Source organism: Pithys albifrons, chromosome 7 (assembly GCF_047495875.1).
Source record: "Pithys albifrons albifrons isolate INPA30051 chromosome 7, PitAlb_v1, whole genome shotgun sequence".
NCBI classification, from domain to species: Eukaryota; Metazoa; Chordata; class Aves; order Passeriformes; family Thamnophilidae; genus Pithys; species Pithys albifrons.
Genome location: NC_092464.1, coordinates 41669756 through 41691201, shown reverse-complemented (window position 1 = coordinate 41691201; position 21446 = coordinate 41669756). Strand labels below are relative to the sequence as shown.

The window sequence follows — 21446 nt, the reverse complement described above, 5'->3', positions numbered from 1 at the left end:
CTCTTTTTCTTTTCTCTAACAGCAAGCACTTACTGATTTGTGTCCCTACTCCTTACCTGCCTAGTGCATGAATAGTGGATGGATGTGGCTTTAACAGAATCAGATTTGTAAGAAAAATGAGAAAGTTTAAAAAATGGTGTAGTTCAAAGAGAGCTTTGGATTCCTTAGCTGTGCTGGTCCTGGCAGAAGAATGTAAGGAAAGTCTACAGCAACATGACAGAAGAACACAATGAAATGTACAATCATATAATCATGGCAGAGAAAAACAAGTATTTCTTTTTCCATATATTCAATTTTATTGGATATTATATGATTAATTATCAAAGCACAGCAATCAAGATCAATGGCAATACTAATGACTATTGGCAACAAGGCTCATGTGGACACCCAATCTAATTAGCTTTAATGGATTAATTTAATAATACATTGTATTAACATTCGTTAGAATGAAGTATCAAGATTTATTGTTCTCTGAATAAATATTGACCTCTTGCTCTCAGGTCAATAAATCTTAAGCTTGCCTCCACCTAAATGAGTATCTGCTTACTACATTAGCACTCTTCTGCTTGCTGTCACCAACTTCAGCACGAGGAGAGGGGGAGATGCACTTCCCTCCTGCTGCATCAAGCACTTCTTTAAGAAACTGAAGGTAAACATTGAATTTGCAAATAGTTGGAAAAAAGGATGCAGCCCTAAACTGTCCTTTCTTCATGTAAAACTTGCCCTTCCTTGCTGTTGCTTGATAAGAAATTTCAAAGACATTCAGAAAAAATCAATTACTAGTAATGCCACAGAACAAGTGTATAGCTTGCATCATCTGCTCAATTAAGCAGGCTTTATATTTGCGTGATGTTGTGAGTGGTGTCAAAAATATTTGTGAGGATGAGTGGGAGGAAATTCTGCTCCTTCATGTGTAGCGAGATGCAGAGTTCTTTCCAGGACTTCGGATTTCATTTTGTGCTTCAGATATTTAAGCACACCTTCCTTTCCAACTGTAGGCGTTTCAAAAGGAATGAGATGGAATATGTTTCTTTTTCATGCCTACAAGGGAAGGATTTCTTGTTACTCTCCAAAGGGGTCAGTGTGGTCAGAAATATCTACAAGTCTAACAAAATTTCTTATAACTGAGAAGAGTTCCTCTAAAAGCAGTAAAAGAGACTGATATCCATTCAGCAGATATTTAGACTTCCTTTCAAATTTAAGGTTTATAAGGAAACCTGGGTTAATCTAACTCTATCAGAGGTGAATTTAGTTACAAAACTCCCTGTACTTCATCGGCAGAGGTCTGTAGGTAAATGATGAATGCAGACAATCTTTTCCAGACACACTGACCAATCAGAGAGTTTATAAATAGGAGGAATTTTTTTTGTATTTATTGAGTTCTGCAGAATTATTTCAGTAAAGGAAATGGAATCTAGAAGATGTTAATTGATGAGTTTTATAGAGCAGATCATAATTCCTTTCAAAGATCTAAAGATTGTTTTGTTCTCTCTCTTTCTCTCATAAGAGTATCTATGTTGGTGCAGAAACCTGGCAAAAATATGCAAGTATTTCACCCTGCTTTTATTTTCTTTCTAATTATATGTGATTTATAGGTAGAAGTGGCACTAAGGGAAATTGTGGCATTTTTCGTGGTCCAGAGTGAATACCTGGTCAGCCTGGTTAAAAAATAAGGTTCCCAAAGCAATTTGGTATACAGGATTAGAGCATTTCCTCTGTGCCTCTGAATACTGAGCCGTATCTACAGGAGTGTAGGGTAGGCCCCAAGTTAGCAAATTTTTTATTCCATGTATTCCTTTGAGGTTGCAAATCCTTGCAAAATGGATTCTAAATTTTGAACCCAGTTTGCTGTTTTCCCTTCAACTGAACTTAAATTGTCTAGGGATTGACTGTGGTCTAGTTCAATTTACCTAAGACTGTTATTAATCATAATTACCTATATTTTAGCTCTTCAGTTTACAAATACTTTTATGTACAAGTCATTATTTTCCTTTCATTTTTCACCCTTTCAGATTGCATTAAAATTTACATATAGAAACCCTAGAGATCCTGCTTTATTCTTTCAGTTTCCTGATTGTCCATGCATGAATTACAGAGGTTTGTAACATATGTTTGATTTAAGCTGGGGATTAAAAAAGAGGAAAACATGCTCACTGGGAATGAGGGGAAGAGCAAGGCTGAGCTGGAGTGAACACTGTCCTGAGGCAAGATGTACATGAGAAAAGTGTTGCGTTGAGTTTGATAGGGCTCCATGTAGTAGGGTTTGGGGGCCTTTATTTCTTAGCCATATCAACTTTATGTAAATGAGTCTCAGGTAAGATAGCAATGTTAATAATTGATGGTTATTATTGCTCTTTTATTTCACTGTGTGGAGAGACAAATAGGATAATTTTCTTTGTTAAATTGGGTGATCAGGTTAAACAACCACCTTGTTTTTGTGTTAGCAGTCTGGGTCCTGACAGACACCATCCCCTCATGCTCCCCAGGAAATTGTGAGAAGCATCTGAGAAAGTCAGTATGATGTTTTTAGGGAGAAAAAAAACCAGACAAAGGTATCTACTTTTGTTGAAATACTCAGTTTTCTTTAGATCTGGTTAAAGAATATAAACAAAGATGCATTACTCTTCTTTACTTCTTACTGTAATGCAAATACAGAAGGTGCTGCTACCTTATGCCAGAAGCTGACTTGTGCAAATAGTAAAATCTTAGCAGTTGGGAATCATTCCAAGTTTCTGAAGTGACATTCCTTTTCCTATTCTAGATGCATGTCACATTTTTGAACTTGTATCACCACATAATGTAGTATTATTCTATCACCAACTGTTCCTCTCAGCCCCACACATTCACACTGCACTGTGATTTCTTTATTCCCTCAATGGACTAAACTCAAAGCTCATCCCTGGGCAAACAAACTGAAAAAGGCAGGGGTTTTTTTGTTAGTTATCTTCAAGATGGCAAGCTACCCTTTCATTCTAGCTGGAGAAGGGGAGCTTTGGCAGGGTTGAGAGATTGGAAAACCTAGTCACTAAAATGGGAACTTAATAAAATGGTGCACAGGAGGACCTTGTGTATGCTATGAAAGATTTTTAAATAATTATTTTTATAAAACTAGCGGTGCTCAACTCTTTTTTAAATAGATCAGAATGCTGGATTCAAAGTGTTATGTGCTAGCCTCTGGAGTTTTCTTAATGCCTACACATTCCATATGGCTTGTTAATAAGACCTTGGTAAAGCAACACAGAAACAACAGAAAAATAATAGGAATTCCATGTGTGTTATGTATGCTTAGGCAGAAGGAGACATGGGACTGTACCCCTGGAAAATCACGTTATTCACCAATGTACTTTTCAGCTGTAAATAAAATTGCATACAAACTTGTAAGTGCTGATTCTGTTCTGGGGGCTGTCTGTCCTGGCTCCTCCTTTTCAGAGGCCAATACCGTGTGTGCAAAAGCCTTTATCTGAAGGCTATTTTTTCTTGCATAAATGAGCAACTAAAGAAGTAATTTAAGACAATCAAAATCCAAAGCCAACCCACCATCTCCTATTATTCAGGTAATTTACAGTGATTTGTGGGGTTCATAAATGTGTCTTCTGGCAAAAGGCAGTGGATGGGCAGATGATGTCCAGTCACATCACTACACTACCACTGTAGTGTAGACATACTGTGCAGCCCTGAGTGTGAGCTGAAGGAGCACAGAGAATGCTGGTATTGGTATAAAAATATAACAGCATCTGTTCTCCTTCGATATGTGAATTGTTCTGAAGAATGTGGAAGTGGTTACTGCTATTTAGACAAATGCACTTATTTCTGCTTTTGTTGCCTGGTGTGGCACAAGGGGAGTGCTGGCGCAATAGTGCACAGCAATAATGTATTAGCGGTGTAGGGATGCGGGCCCAGAACAAATTCTAGACAAAAGAAAAACATGTTTGGGTTTTACAGAGTGCCTTGGCTACAGGAACAAAGCTGTGATTGGGTGTGCAAATATTTGGTATTTCAATTGTCCCGGTTGGTGTGACAGCTGACAAATGGTCTGAGTTTGTTTTTAATTATCACCAAAAGCAAAAAAGCCTGTTGTTTCAAAGCCAGCAACTGATGTTGCAGCAAAAAGCAAGAAAGGATATTTAACAGTGGGGAATGTAATTTCTCGATGTAAAATATGTTGAAAGCATTATTACTTCCAAATATTTGTAGTATTTAGCTACTTTTGTGATTACAGCCAACCAAGAAATGTGTTTTGGTAACTTGTATTGCATCCAATGATCAATATTAAAATGCCAGCTACTGTTCTTACTTAATAATTACTGGTATCATTGATGTCAAACTTATCTTCTCTAACCACTCTAGGCAATGCAGCAGCTATGTTGTACCAGGGGTTTGTGAGACCTATTTGACACATGAATTATTTAATATATATATAATACCTTGTAAGTGTTCTGTACATCTGTATCAAGGCCAATTACAACGGATAGAATCATAGATTCATTTAGGTTTGGAAAGATCTTTTAGATCATTGAGTCCAGCCATTAACCCAGCACTGTCAAGTCCACCACTAAACCATGTTCCTAAGTGCCACATCCACAGGGCTCTTAAATAGCATCAGGCATAGTGATTCAACCACTTCCCTGGGCAACCTCTTCAGATGCTCAACAACCCATTCAGTAAAGCAATTTTCTTTAATGTCCCACCTAAACCTCTGATGCAACTTAAAGCCATTTTCTCTTTTTCTGTTGCTTGTTTCTTGGGAGAAGAGATCAACCCTCAACAATGTATGATGTAGGAGCCCACAAAGACTGCACTGCCCTGAAGGAAAAAGAAACATGTTGCTCAAAAGAGATGTAGTAATTTGTCCAAACAGGCTCTGGCAGAATTTGAGACCAGCCCTATTTGTCGAGTCTGTATCCAGTCCTTCAAACCACTGTTCTATCATTTAAGCAAGATAAGAAATGATGCTGTAAAGACCCACTGAAAGAATAGCCCATATGTAAAAGCTTAAAATTGTGTTCAAATACCAAATGAACTGGCATTTTATTTACTTTTTGTTTTGATGGCAATTGTTGTACAGTAGTTATTCTCATGAATATACATGAATCTGAACTGATCATTTCTAGCAGGAAGCATAACTTGTCAGACTTTGAATAGACAGTAAGTTGCCTTTTAAGTAACAATCATGAACTTCCAAATGAAAGTTTGCTCCTTCTGGGGGAGCTAAAATAGATTTTTTTGTTCAGATGAGGCTGTTCTGTATAACCTTGTCATCATTGAAGGAAATAATTAAGACCAGAAAACAGAATGTGTTTTCCATATCTATGAAATCATGAGAATGTGATCCTTCCATTTTGTTAAAAGGGTAGTTTTTTCTGTCCTCTAGCTGCAAATCTTCAGCCAATTTCTAGGGCAGTAAGCTGTACCTTGGAAAATTTAATCAAGGCTGTGTTTGAGGAAGAGAAATCGTTTGAGCTGCTAACATGCTCCTGTCCTTCCAGCACTGTCTAGCCTGCTTTTGTGGATCCCTAGAAAGGTTATTGATTTACTGTGAGTGTGGCTTTCTTTAGTAAAAGCTGAGGGTTGTTTGCAAACTGCCACCTGAAGCAGATACATAGAACGAAATTTAGATAATTGCATTCTATTTCCATTGAAGTCCATGGCAATTTGGAAATTAATATCAGGAGAAGCAGAGTGGGGTCTGGTGACTGGGAGCAGCTGCCAGCAGCTGGAATAGCTCTTTAGCTTTATGTTGCATAGATGCTCAGTGACCTGGGAACTGTTCAAAAGATTTGGAAAAAATGTTTCTGATAGCAGTTGCCAGTATTAACACCAGTTTTTGTAGGCATTCTGTCTTTGTAGTACTTGCTGGGCTAGCACATTTAGAGTCATCCACACCACTCAAAGCTGTTCACAGGGAATGTCCAGACAGGTTTTGCCAACAGGAGAGACAGTCTCATGAGTTTTCTCATACTTTCTGTCTTTTCTGAGGGACAAAAATTCTACAGATGTTTCAGTTAAGCAATTGAGAAACTGGAAGCAATTCTTTGTTTTAGTTGACCAGAAAGAATTTTTGTTTTCAGGCAAACTAAAATGTAGCAATTTGCTTAGTTTGAATTTCCTCTGTTCTTTTCTACTGGCTGCAATAAAAATGGGTCAATTTCCAATTGAACTTTAAGTTTCAATTGAAAACAATGTTTTAAAACAAATGCTCAAAATATTTTTGTTTTCAAAGTTTAGAAAAACTTTAGGTTTCTCTGTTTTCTTTATTTTTCTGACTAATGCTATCTTAGGCTATTTGTCAAATTCACAATTCTTTTTTCTCCCTGAAGCGATATATTTTCATAAATTTATTGCTTAACAGAATATTTTTGTCCAGCATTGTTAGCAATTTTGTAACTCCTTTTGCCTTAGTGTTTTGCAACATTCCTTTTGCCTTAGTGTTTAAATAAAAGATTTACAGAATGTTGCTCTAGCTTGCAAAAAAATGGTGTGTTACATAACATCAGGAATGTCTAGACTATCCAGCTGGAGTCTGTGAGAAGGATGGCAGCACAGGTAGTATTCAGGTAGCAGAGGTACAGTGTCGGGGCATAGAATATAATTTTTTATTATATTGGTGGAACCCAGTTTGAAAATGCTGCATTAACTTTAAGAGGAAATAATTTACAGATTAAAGGGGGGCATGGAGAAAGAATCTTATAATCAAGGTTGACATGGTCTTCCATTATCAGCAAGCTCTTCTGCAGTTGTCCACCCCTAGCTTTCTTGCACTTTCAGCACATCTGTTAATTGCAATTGTCAGAGCCAATGTTAGTGCAGAAAAATAAGTGGCTAATTAAAACCAGTAGGTGCTGATTTCTTTGTTTCAGCAAAATGAACAGGGTAGCATATTTTTTGGGAAGTTCTGCTTCTCTTTAGGACAACTTATTGGGCTATCCCTACCCAGAAGCACCTAGTGCAGGTGGGATTGAGGGCTCAATATGTTTGCCTCATATGAACAAAAGAGGTACATTACTCTCTTCTGTTTCTTCACATTAGAACGTACCTGCTGTTTTGGACTAAGTTTATGACTTGAACTGATGATAGTGGGGTATGTATTTTAGAAGTCAATGGGGTTATGTGATTTAAAAAAGTTAGGCACCTGGTTACCTTATTATGACTTTTTTATTATTTTGCTTTTAGAATAACCTTTACAAGCCAATTCTTGTTACAATGTCCATATTGTTCAAGAAGAGGCAGTTAATGGTAAATGAATACCAAAGCATAATACTGTGCCCTGACTAATGGAGTGGGACCACCACCTATTTAACAGAGGTGCTCTGGAGATTTCTCTTTACACAAGAAACCCGTGTGCCAGGAGGTTGTTTTTAGCTTAAGAATCAGTCTTACAGAGCTTGACCACTTTAAGAATTGTTCTGGAGGCCTTGTTAGCTGGAAGAAGAAGAAATTCTCTCAAATAGGTGCTTCATCAAGTCCTCTGAAAAGATTTTTATTGTCCAAACTTGGGAACTAGCTCTCGGTGACAACTAGGTATGTGATTCTCCTGCTGAGAATGCACCCAGTTCTTTTGCCGAGTCAGTCTTTAACGGTGAGTGCTGAAGTGTGTTATGCTGTCATGTGCTGAGCCTGATGGGAATTCTAAAAGTATAGGAGAAACTTTCATTAGTGCCATTGATGAGTCAATTAGTTGGATCCATGGTTTTAAGGTATTGCCCTGTGGTATGACTGTGCAGAATCACTTTTCTCTAGGATACTTGAGTTATGGAGAGGGAGATATGTTGCTCTGCTCATCTCCCTGGTGCACTAGGTATTTTAGCTGTAGTGTCCAAGCTGCTTCTGTCTACTTATTGCATGGTTCTGTGCTGGAAAGGAACTTTGGCATCTTTGGTGTAAATATATATGAAGGCCAGCTGTGGTCTGGACTCTTGATAGAAACAGTTTAAACATTAGGACTAAAACTTTTTGTTGTTTCAAGTGTGGCTAAGTGCTGGTTGAGAGTAAGAGAAGAGATTATCCTGTCACTCAGGTAGGGAAGAGAAGGAGCTAAACTACTCTGTAATTTTTGTCTAATTAAAAAAAAATCTGCTATTAGTAGTAAGGAAAGTAGAGCTGTTACAGCCTCTGTGTAGGTCTCCACAGGGAGAGTGTGATGCAGCCATGGGTCCTTAGGCAGAGAAGTTCCCTGGATTTCTGGCTGCAAAGTGCAATGTGGGAAGCTCTGCTACAGGATTGACTTCCACACATGGCACCTTCTCCCCACCTTCCTAGGTAGAGAAGAACCTGTCTGATAGCTACTATGCTGCTGTAGTGAGCATTTGAAATAACGGTATCCATGATTGGTTGGCAGGGAAGGCTAGCAGGGTGGAGAAAAGGTGAAGAGAGCAAAGGAGAGAAGAGAACTTTGGTTTTAGGATATATTACACTTAAAATTCTGAGACTGCTTGACTGAAGGGCCACAAAAAGAATTAAATTTACAATTTGAAGTAAGTTCCATAGTAAAATAATTGGACTGGTAAAGCAATCTCCCTCTGACTAAATTGCTTTCTGAGGAGCCTATCCTGAACGGGGCTGTGCAGCTCTCATTGATGTTTGAGCATCCTCAGGTCTCATTGACTTCGGTGGGAATTGAACTCATTGAACTCCTCACTAGGCAGTTAGTTTCTTATAGGTCTAATTTTTCTGCTGCAAAGTGGTAACTGCCTTTCCCTTCTGTTAGCAGTCACACCCTGTGCTCCTCAAGTCCAAGCCTTAACAGGCATGTATTGTTTAATTGTTCTTTTGTGAGACATGTACTTAAACATTTGAACTTAGATTCTATTCCTTACTCCTTTCAGTGGATAGGATCTTGTTAGCTTGGACTGTACCAGTTTAGCAATTAGAACATGCTAAATACTTGATGGAAAATATTTCCAAAAATAATCCTTTCAAAAGCTCATGAGTTTTTTGTTTTGTTTTATTTATTTAGGAAGTACTTGTTTTGCCTTTAAAAAGGGACACATACTCTTCAAATTAAGAGGACAGCTTCATTAGCATGAAGAATGAATGAAATAATAAAAGAGATCATGAAAGTGAGGTTTTTCTGCTTTTCCACGAGAGAAGACCTATTGAAATGCAGTATATTTGCAGTCCTCAAATTACTAAAACCATAAATGTTTTTGCTTTCACGGTCTCCATTTGTCCTACTGCACATTTTGCAGTGATGGATTGTGGAGCACCAGGTGTTAAGATGAAGAAAATCAATAGCGTGATACAAAAGATGAAATATCTCTGATGGAACATCAATAAAGGCTAAAAGTTACCATAGGGATTTGAATCTTAAAGAAGAGCCTGAGCAAGTGTATTAAGAAGAATTTGCTTCTCTCCTTGCACTTGTAGTGTCTTTATTGCTTGTGCAGAAGTCATTTGAGGGTTCTTGTCAAGTACAGAGGTGGAGGAATTTTTTCTCTTCTGTATGTGTTTGGTGCTCAGCACAATGCCTCTTGGTTATGATGTCAAGGTGTCATGGTTATTTCAGGCCACAGGTACGATGGGTTACCTCTTGTAGTACCAAGGATGTGACCTGCTCATGGTGAGCCTGAGACAGAACAATTTATACTGATGTCACACTATGGACTTCAATTAGAATTGTGACTTCATCACACTCATAGTTTAAAAATCAAATACTAAATAAACAACCTACGTTTATCACAAAGATAAAACAAAATCAGAGACAAACTAAGCTGCTCCTCCTCTGAATTTGACATATATTGGGAAACAATGGTAGTTTAGATATGTACCACTAAAGAGATATGGGAAAGCTAGGCTGTTAGTGTTGAAAACCTTACCTCTTACTATCTAAGCAAATTGTATGGGACTTGCCTACTAATATATGCTATAAGAATAAATCTATTAAGGTAAGGCTGGCATCATCATTTTTCTTTTGCCAACCAGGTGGTAGTGTCTGGCACAAACTTTTAAAGCTGAAATAAATTAATGCAGAAACCAAGGTTAGGTTTCTTGGTTCAAAGTCAAATCATCACAAAAAGAAGAAAAGGAATACACTTTTCTGCAATACCTTGGTGTTATTACTAATATATTAAATATGTATATTATATATTCAATATATAATATAGTCAACACTTTAATAATATATTAAAATGCAAGACCTTTTAAAAAATACTACTTCTGTCAAACTGCTTATTTTGTGAATTTGTTGATATCTGTCTTCCAAGGAACAGAGTGCTTAGTCCAGCAATTCATTTGAATTTATGACCTATTTCAATCACGAGAATGCAGAACTACCCACATGCCTAAAATTAAGCCCAAGATTAATTGGTTAAAGTTAACATCCCTGCTGGGATGAGATTAAGTGCTCTGCTGTAAGGACCTGATTCTGCCAATCTCAGTTATGTTTTTTTTTTCCTGCAGTGAGATACCTATGAGATTTCATCCCATGCAAAATAGAGTGGTGTAGCCAAATGCTACTTACTCCTAAATGTAAGAGACGAAACCCCAAGTTCCAATATCAAGCCTTCTTCCTTAATATTGCATCACACTGACTTCTTTGACAGCTTGTTTCCCAGAAGTTCAATTGAGGATGTCCTCTAGGGGCAGCTGCTTTGCAGATGTGGTGGGAGAAGGGCCATTGAGGGAGAGGTCATTCTTAGCCTAGTTAGCACAAGGAGACAAACCCTGCCTTTCACCAGCTGTGGCTGATGTTCAAACCTGGCTTCAAACCTTTATCTACATCAGGAAGGCTAGGGACCTTAACCCAGTCTTTCCCATGCAACAGGTGAATGCCTCACCAGCAGGCTTTTGAGGGGTTTAGATCTTGCTCTGATTCTTTCAGAAGCCCCAGAACTGGAGGGTCTCAGTGCACTCTGCCTCTAAACCTGCAGGTCTGAGATTTGCTGTTACTTGGGGCAGGCTGTGGGAAGACAGGCATAGGGTGCAAAACACAGACACTTTCAAAAAACTTCTTAAGTCACAAAATACAGTTCCTGCCAAAATATGGTATATTTCTGAGTATGATATAAACCTTTTTTTTGTCTCTGCTTTCAGGTTGCTCCTGTAATTAAGGAGAGAATGATGAAGAAGGGCAGCATGATGCTTGGGTACCAACCTCATCGAGGCAAAGTCAACTTTTTCCGTCAGGTGGTGATCAGCCCTCAAGTTAGCCGAGAGGACATGGACTTCTTGCTCGATGAAATTGAACTTCTTGCTAAGGACTTGGAGCTGTAGCTCCACAGCATCAGGTGCTGCTCATGTGTGATATTTATGGAGGGAGAGTGGCAGCAGCATTCTGGTGCTATTTTGTGAAAGGTAGTAAAAAGCTTGACAAATAGTTTGGAAACTTGTCATTTTATAGGCTGATGCTTGCAGCACCTTGCTGCCATTCTGAGAAGTGTTTCCTCAAGAAGGGAGTGCTTCTGAAAATGGTATATATGTTCCAGAGAAGGCAGCTATTTACTGGGTGCCTGTGCTCAGTGTAGCTCAAATTGGTCACTTATGTATGCAGGCAATATTCCTCTGAAATTGCAGTTAGGACTGGGTTTAGCTCAGTGAGCCTTAAGATGCTCGTTAATTATCTACTCTCTCTTTTAGTTTGGTTGGTAATTAAACTGATAAGACTGGAAATTTTGAACTTATGTGAAGAGTTCCTCAAGAGCCCTAACTAAGTGGATTGCCCAGGTGTTCCGCTGTGAGCACTGGCAGACAGTAGCACGAGGCTCAGTTCACTCACCCCACTGGGAGGTTTGCAGGAACCTCTTGTATGAAGTCCTGAGTGCCCAGTATCAACCCTGCTTTGAGTAGGCTGAACCAAGTGACCTAAGGTCCCTTCTAACCTTCAGGATTTTGTGGTTCTAGGAAACACAGTCATTGGGTCCAGTCAGTGTTTGCCAGTGTCACGCACCCAAAATAGCACCATCACTTTAGCACAGCTTAAAATGTGGAATAACATGGAATAACACCTACAGCTTCTTAACTCTTTGTTAACAAGAGTTACCTATCATTTCTGAACTATTGTTCACCTTCTCCCATTTTTAAAGTGTAAAGATTTATTTAAAAGCTTTTAGATGCACTTTAAAATTATAACAGAGAAAAAATATATTTACCTAAAAGATGAATATTTTTTATGCATGGTGACTATATATTAATAATATAGCAAAATTACATATTTATCATTGTTTCTATTTTACTACAAATTTGACATGACTTGATCTTATGCTGTCAGTCTATAGTTTGTAATTTGACTCTGAAATTACAGTAGTAGTGAACCGAGGAGGTCTTCCTGTGATTTTAAAATATGAACAGCTTGAACATTTTTGGTCAATCGTAGGTTACAAAACTAAGTTCTTCACTTTGTGTTAAAAATTAGAGTATACCTTTCATCTGTTTTTATTCTCTAAAAGTGATCTATTTTATAATGATAGAAATTTATTTCTTAGGATGAAGTTCTTCAGCAAATTAATGGAAATAACCATGTCTTTCACCTTATAATCACATCTATTTAATTTCAGTGTTTTGTTGTTTGCTCCTTATTCTGTGTTTAAGGAAGCACTGACCAATATGAACCTTTCTGCTATAATGTTTTCTGTCCTGAAAGCTGTCTGTAAACACAATGCTTTGCTGTTTTTATTTCCTACACTGTACTGGGATCCAACATTGCATGAAATTCCTACTTCCAATCTCCAAGGTGATGGTGGGAATAGTTTAAAAAGTCATAATAACAAAGGATGTTACACTTTCAGAGCAGTAGTTAGGAGCAAGAGTCATCCTGCAACCTTGATAAATGCCTTTAACAGTGTCCTGGAAGTGAATGCACTTGTGCTATCATAGTGGTCTATGGGACTTTAAGGCAAACCCACATTGACAGTAACATAAAAATGAGTATCATAATGTGGCCCCTGGATTTTGCACTTTGATACCCACAAATCACTCATTCATTTATTGCTTTGTCTTCTGGCTGTACCAGCTATCATGATCTTGGAAAGCCTGTGACTGAATTCAGGGTCCATAAAGCTTATTTCTCCCCCCAGTCACTCTGATGTTGTACAGCATGCGCAAGCAGTGCTGGGTGGATGGGATGACTTTGCTATTGCTCCCTGACTGAGACAAGACTGTTACCTCTTCTCCTCTTTTTTTTTGATCTTGAAGGAAAAGACAGAATACAGTGTCAGGATGTTTTGTTTATTTTTGTTTCATGAAGAAGTTATGACACCTTTCATCAGCCAAGAATTTGGTCCACAGTGTTTTGTGACACTATCACTATCACAAAAGTGTTGATGTCTTGTTTCTCTTTGTATTCTTAGTGCATTTCTCTGTTTCCAGATACTGTGACACTTATGGCACATGTCAAACTGAAGTAACACAGTTCCTTTCTGTAGCAGCGGTGGCTATAGTATTTTTTAATGAGAGCAATCTGGGATTTTTTCATGTTTGCAGAAAACAGGTCTCTGATCAACATGTGCACTGATTTCTTCAAAGCTGTAGGTTAACTTTCTAGTGTGATATGAATACCTTATCTAATCTCCATATATTTTATATTATCTCTGACCCTTTATCACATCCCAGGTGCACAATACAATGGTTTCATTTCAGGACTAATGTAATTTTCTCATGGTTGCTATTTAGGGCTAGTATGTACAAAATGTCTATTTTGTAGCTGGTGATTTTAATAAAAAGTGAAGTAAATGTCATCCTTATAAATACAGGCTGTGTTTGTTATTTGTCACTCTGGAGCTGTAGAGGTATATATATAAAGAAGGTACCTATCAGCACTGCAGATAGATAGCACTTCAGCTTTCAAATGTGAAACCTAGTTTAACCCTGCTTCAGGATGTGGTTTATCTGTGTGCTGTGCCCATATCATCCTTAATAAATGTTTTGGATGAAAACATGCCACAATTTATCTTACTCTTGCTTTCAAATGCAGAAGCTGTCTGCGGAGAAATGCATTTAATATTTTTTTTTCTGTTCTAGCTAGTTGAGGTTGGCCCATAAACTCCCTCCTGGTTACTGACAAGTGTCATCTCTCAGGATGCTAAACCAACTTCTGGAAGTAGTAAGGTACATGCATAAATCAGTGTAGAACCTGATCCATTGGTTGACTGATTTCTTGTGTCTCCTCCTAATTATTTTTTCAATAGACAAGGAAAGAAATATTTAGACCGAAGGGATGTTGAAGCAGCTTTTGCTCTTAGTTGCATGGCTGCATCTTGGGAGAACTTTGGGCATCTTTTGATGGGTTCATGTGCAAAATTACTCTTATAAATCAGCATGCCTAAGACCCAGTAGGGACTTATATCATGAGTTTCTGTTATAGATTACTAGATTACTAATCAAAGTCTGGTTACATATGATTTTAGTGCTTCTAACTCCCACTGATGTAACTGGAAACCCTTGCTGGATTGGCCCTTGAGTTTTATCACTGGGATCTTTCATATTAACACCAGCAGTTTTGCACTCTGAACATCTCAGTTTATCTAGTTGAGGTTTGTGCCTAGAGGTTCAGATTTATCTTTATTTCTGTGAGTCTGAATGGAAATGATTTTTCATTTGTATCCTTCAATGAAGCATTAAGATGCTTTTCAAATATCATTTGACCTTGTCCTTAAAGGACAAGGAATGTCCTTTGAGATAAGCCTGGTAGAACTGGTAGAGTTGCGTTCTCATAATCCCAGATAAGAGTATGTAAAAACCTGTTATGTGCCTGAGGTTTCCTCATAAACACAGATCTCAGAATTAATTCATGCTCAAATAATTTTTACTTTTAAATCCTTGGGTATTATAGGAATTACAAAACTGATATAAAATGTTGAAGGCAGAGGAGAATAATTCAGAAATACTAAATGTTAAGTTTGCTCTCTCCTATTATGGCACACATGAGCTCTGTGATGAGCCAGGAGTAAGCTGAAAGTGGCAATTGAGTCCCACTTTTTTGATGGTGCCAAATCTGCCCAGCTGCTCTTCCCCATTGGCTACTTCCATGGGCTTTCAGCTGGCAAATGAAGCGTGGTCTTCCTGGAAATCAGTTGTTGTAGGTAAGACCCACTCATGCCTGTCCTCCTTTCTGTGGTGTAACCAGTAAATGCTGATAATTATTTGAGCTTATAAGCACTGCTAAATATTGGTGCTGTTACATCCTGAAATAATGCAATTGCACAGGTTAATTTTCTCTTAATTACTGATGCTAATTGCAGGTTAGATGCAATCAAAGCAGCACTGCCTGGCAAATGCACTGTGTGCTCCACAAGAATCCCTGGTGGAGGGGTTTTCTTTTTTCAAATTGAATCTAGTCTCCCACAATTACATGTTTTTGCTTCAGATGTACAATGAGAAGTTATTACTCTAATTCTGTAACTACACAATAGTGTGCTCCGAGAAACAAAACAAAACAAGGAAATTTGCACTGCTAGAGGTACAATGGGGAGAACGTCAAAGGTTTCAAGGCAAACCCACAAAAGGAAACAATGGCTGTGTGAACAATTCCCCTGTGCTAAGTCTGTTGCAGGTGGCTGAGCTGTGGGGCTGTGCTGCAGCAGTGGAGCGGGGAAGCCATGCCAAGAAAAGAACTTGCATATACCCTGGCACTGCAGCAGTCTACCCCAGCATGCCATGCCCCTCCACTGTCCTGGAGAAGCCCTTTCAGAAGGCTGGACACTTTGTAGGACATTAATGAGTTTTGTATATATCAGGGTAAAGTTTGCTTTAAAGCAGCCTCAATAATAAAAGTGACACTGAAGGGATAATCTTTAAAAAGTCCAAGAGAGATGACTACTTTCAGCCTTGGTAGGTAATGTACAGCTAAAGAAATATTGATCACAGTTTCAAAATCCATTAAAGAAAATCAGTAAAATTTTTGTTTCACCATGGATGAAGGCAAATAATAGAAAGTGAAGGACAGAGACTCTTAATAATTTTGTCAAACACAGATGTTCTCTTTCAGTGAAGAAATTTCTTTTTTGTAAGTAACTTGTACAAAGCTATTTAAAAATGGAAAGCATAATAAAAAGACTTGCCATAAAATAGCACAGGCCAATGGAAAGTAACATCTGCCTTTGGGAGTGTGTAATCTATATTGTCTTCGCACAATACTGTTCTTCCAAGAAACTGTCACCCAGCTCATCGTTCTGGGAAGTGACTCCTTAAATCTGGCAGACACTACCAGTGGCAGCTTTATCCATCCTTCCCTTTTGTGCCAGGTGATATGGATTTTTATTCTTTCCCTGTTTCTGTGGCCTTTCTCATGACTGTACATTTTTTAAGAGGGATATGATCAGTATTTGGAGCTATAAGAATGTCAAAATAGCAAAAGGGGTAAGACTGAAAGCTGAAGCAAAAGCAGTGCTCAGGTTGGTATATTGATGTGATGTTTTGCCTTCCTCTTCTCATCAGTAGATTTGTCTAGATGCTCAGATGATGATCACTCACTTCTGTTGTAACTGTTGGAGCACCAAAATCTCATGTGGAAAACCAGTTTGGCCTTGTGAAAATGAATAAGACAAAGAGTGGAAGAAAGAAATGTTAATTGTCCTGTTTTACATATGGATGATACACAAGGAACTTAAACTTCTATTTTTGTGAAAACTTACATCACGGCTTCAGAAAAATTATTGAAGGAGACAGCTGTGAGTGAAAAATGGACATACTGTAATATGGGCTTAGCAGAGGGAGATGCTACTATACTAACCAGAGAGATTTCTGGGAATAAAAAAATGGATTTTCTAGACTGGACTCTTAAAGTATTTGCCTTTGTATCCTTTGGGAAGACCTACAGAGGTTGGGAAACAGGACTGAAAATGTAAGGTGGGTAGAACTATTTAGTGAAAGATAAAAACAAATGTTTGAAAGAGGAAGATACTTTGGTATTGATCGTGGGCTAATTCCATACTATCACCACTATCCCTTCCAGAAAGGTCAGACATATGTTCATGAAATTTGCTGACGAAGCTCTGTTGGAAATTTTAGAGTTTAACATGCATGAAGAACTAGGTGATTTTTAAGAGCGTGTGGCAGGGGAGATTCAGTCAACCAAAGTGCAAAATCTTTGGTGACTTGCAAAAAGCTCCAAGAGCTTCTTGGTTAGAGTTAGAACATAATAAACACTTGCAAAACAGAAAATTATGAAGATAAATATAACTATAGCATAAATAGCAGTGTATGAGCTAAACCTAAATGATATGTAAATAAAGTCAGCCATCCAAGAAATTCAGTGGTAAACATCAAAGCAGATCTAGTCTCTCATCTGGAGCATAGCAGGAAGGAAACCCTAGCTGGGCAGCAGGCTCAGTGGCCATTCCAGCTCTGTTGTCTCAAGCTGTGAGTGGTGAACAGTGAGAATATTAATTGGTGCTACGGAGCCAAAGTACAGTGCTGCAGAGTCGTGTGCTCCATCTACTGGTATGTCCTCTGGTAACCAACTTGTTCCACACTCAGGATGTCTCTTCCAAAGAGCACTCCTGGATATCTGACATGTGGCAGAGGAAGGAACTGGAAGTAAAATTTCTTGGGGTTTTGCAGACAAATATGATCTGTCAGAAAATGTTGCTTTGAATTAGGCAGTCTCCAGTGAAAACAGTGGATTTCAGTAGATTTTAGGGAAATATATGCGTGTGTGTGTGTGTCTCAGCTTTGCGAATGCAGATTTGGGAAGGGCTGTCCCCACGTGGGTGTGCCCTTCCAGCCTGCGCAGTGGATTTTAGGTGAGGCTCAGCATGCGCAGAACTGGCCCCACCGTTTCAGTCCTGAGGTTCATCTGCCACGGCCGAGTGAGCTTGGACAGTGACAGTGAAGTCCTCAGGACTAGAACCTACAGCACCCAGCATTTCCCAGGAGGTCTCCCATCCAAGTACTAATCCGGGGCTGACCCTGCTTAAGGAAATATATGCAGACTTGTGATTATTTCTTGTTTTCCTCCCTTAATAGTGACTGGAATGTGTTTCCATGTTGTGTTACCCATGATGACACTTGTGTTTGTGAGGCATCCAAACTGAGCAATGGAGAACTCAGTGCAACATGAAAAAGTCACTTTCCTGATTCTGAGCCTCTCAGTTGAGCAGTAAATTCTTACCCTTTCTTTTTACCAAAGTTAAAGGTGGAGTCAGGAGCCTCTTGTAAGTTATAAGGCCTCTAAGTGCTCAGTTTCCAGCTTGATTTTATCATAAAATCACAGAATATACTGAGTTGGAAGGGACCCATCAGAATCACTGAGTCCATCTCCTGGCCCTGCACATGACACCCCAAGAATGACACCATGTGCATGAGAGCACTGTCCAAATGCTTCTGGAACTCTGTCAGGCTTGATGCTGTGACCACTTCCCTGGGGAGCCTGTTCCAGTGCCTAACTACCCTCTGAATAAAAACCTTTTCCTAATTTCCAACCTAAATCTACCTCAACTCAGCCTCATGCTATTTCCCTGAATCCTGTCAAAGGTCACCACAGAGCCTGCCCCTTCTCTTCCCCTCAAGAGGAAGTTGTAACTGCAATGAGGTCTCCCGTCAGTCTTCTCTTTTCCAGGCAGAACAGACCAATTGCCCTCAGCTGCTCCTCACACAGCTTCCCCTCAAGGCCCTGCACCATTCGTGTGACCCTTCTTTGGACACTCTCTAACAGCTTAATATCTTTCTTATAGTGTGGTGCCCAAAACTGCACACAGGACTCAAGGTATGTCTGCATCAGTGCAGAGTAGATCAGACTTTTTCTGAAGCAATCCAGTTGTCAGGGATTTTTTTAATATATTTTCCTTTCCATGAGAAATATCAGTGTTCTATAGAGAGCTGCACAAGAGAATGTCCTGGCTTCATGCTCCAGCACATTTTGGAATTTCCTGTAAAACAAAATTTCCAGCTTTTTGACCCCACTGAACTCAGACCTTTGGAGGCACAGACTGAACAGAGACCTGCAACTCCTGTAGCAGGAAAAGATCTCAAGCTGTCATTGAGAAAACACAAGCTCCATCCTGAGATAGGATCAGTGATGCTAGAGAACTAGTGCCTAGTCTATAATTCATGACCAAAAATGCTGGATAACCAGCAGCCTCCCCATTATTTCATAATGGATAATCTAGATTTTCCCTGATATGCTTGATTGCCACCATGACTAGAGCCATATGTATTTTTCTTCTTTGTGACTTGCTCATGTTCAAAGATTATAATCTTATTACCCTTTAATTGTTTTGTTTTCTAGTCTTAAATTACAGTCATTCCTCTCACATTTCCTTGGAGGCCGTGTTTGAAACTCTTCTGATTATTCTGCTGCCCAAAAGAGCAGCCCTCTGTGATCTTAGCAGGTTTTAAAAGACCAGCAGGATCACTTTGTACATCTCTTTATACATCACAGGGTGATGTTTGCCTTCTTTAGTAACAGCAAGGCACAATTGACTCTGGTCAGGTTTGTGATCCACTCTGAGCAGTAGTGCTTCTTGCCACTGCTCTAAGTGGCTTTTCCCCATTAGATATTTATGCATTTAATTACGTCTTTGTAAGTGTTCCCACTAAAGACAATCATGTTTTTTTTTTTTTGGAAAATTTATTCAACATACCAAAACAATTTGAATTATCAGTCTGTTCTGTAGCTCACAGCATGAAGCACTTTGCAGATTTATTAAGGAGATATTTTTGTCCATCACCTAGACTAGTACTTAGAACACAGAATAGGAACCAGACTTGAGTAGCTGTAGAACCATACACAGTGCTACTTAGGGAACTATATAGTAATGCCACTCTGCTTGAATTTAAACTGCATTTCCCCAGTTTGTGAACTAGGGTATCACTTGAGGTGATGTTAAAAGCCTTTCTAAGCTCAAGATACACAATGTTTACTGTATCTTCTTCATTTTACTGCTCTCCAGGAAAAGAAAAAATGTTGATGAATCCATGTTGACTTCTACTCTTCTCTTGTTTTCCATTGTCTTCAAATAATTTGATTCTTCCCACCCATTGTAATTTTCTGAAACTCAGGAAACTGAATGGGTTCCCCAGCTCCTCTTGCACCCTTTCAAATGGTAAGTGCTACCTCTGCTTCTTTGACAACATTAAAGCAACCTGTGCATCTTCAGAAATCCTCACTGGGCCATGTTGCAGCTCAGAGGACTTGGTCCTTAGGTGGCTGAGGCTCAGGTTGGCTGTGGATGGAGCTGAGACTGGAGGGTGCTGGAAGGCCTGTCAGGGCCATATGCCTGGCTGCTGACCCTGCAGGGAAGAAAGGCTCTGGGAAGGGGATAATGGGGGAGCACCAAAGTCTTGCCTTGGTACAGGGTGACAGTGTGGCTGGGACATGCATTTGGAATTGGAGCCAGACATATACTCTCATTTTATGCAGGAAAGTCAGGGAAGCATGAATAAATCTGAGATTGTGAGGATGAATTTCACCCAGATCAGTCAGGTTGAAACAATACAATATACTAAACATTTTTCACCATTTTCTTATCCTGTGCTATTTCAAGAATTAATCTTTTATTCTCTGATTGTAGCTAGAAAGAATACTAATACAACCAACAATGAAACATTTTGGCTCTTCCAGACACTTTTTTTTATTGTTTCCTGATGGGTTTTATTCTCTCTATGTTTATTTTTTGTTTTTTTGTGTTTTGTTTTGTGTTTAGTTTTGGTCTTGTTTGTTTTTGTTTTATTTGGTTGGGTTTGTTTGTGTTTTTTAATGTTTTTCTTCATAAAACATACCCTTAGTTTGCCAGACTTCTTTAGAGCTGGAAGACAAAGGTGTTTTTCTGGTTCTGGAGTGCTGAGCCTGATGCCACAATCACGCAGGAGATACAATACTAATTAAAAAAAGAGCTACTTCCCCCTGCCTGATTAAGAACCTTTCCCCCATAATTATCGTCTTAATGAAAACACAACATGCAGTTCACAATACTTATGATTTCATTCTAATTACTCCTAGAAGGCAATTAAAGCAGTTATTTAAAAATACAACTCTTTTCATAAAGTATAGCAAAATGAAGTCACAAGCACATGTAAATTATTCTTCAGAACATTTAATATCCTCAAGTTAATAATTTTATTATTGCCAGATACGTGTCTCAAGCAAGAAATGTGTTGCTATGAGAGGGGAGAGAGAAGACATTCACTCTGTAACATTCATGCATTCCAATTGCTAATGTGTTGGCCACAAGTATAGAAAAAGAGATGAAAAAGATGAACATCATCATTTGACCTGTCTGACCCTGTATCCAAAGTTTATTTCATGCATTTGTGCATGAGATAAATTTCCATCTCTTCTGGAAGCTAATATGATTGATTTTGCATATCAGGGCAAGTAGTGCAAAACCAGAGAGCTCCAGCCCAGCCATCCCACGTGGCAATCAGGCCTCAGCATAGATTGCCAAAATGCTCACTGGAAAACTGAAAGGCAAAAATTTCTTTGTAAAAATATTTTGTATTTTTACCTTGGACTTTTGGACCAAATACTATGTGTTATTAGTACTAATGTGATGGCACCTAAAGAAAGAACAACCAGT

At 38.7% G+C, this 21446-nt stretch overlaps 1 protein-coding gene across 3 annotated transcripts in view; it reads left to right on the top strand.

Annotated features, from left to right (window-relative positions):
• GADL1 (glutamate decarboxylase like 1) overlaps positions 1 to 13827 on the top strand; it is a 124499-nt gene extending 110672 nt beyond the window's left edge. For all 3 annotated transcript variants that reach the window (XM_071561132.1, XM_071561134.1, XM_071561133.1), the window contains one exon: positions 11029 to 13827. In XM_071561132.1, coding sequence (XP_071417233.1) covers positions 11029 to 11208 — 180 coding nt within the window. In that variant the 3' untranslated portion in view covers positions 11209 to 13827. The remainder of the gene's footprint in view (positions 1 to 11028) is intronic.
• Positions 13828 to 21446: the final 7619 nt, after the last annotated feature.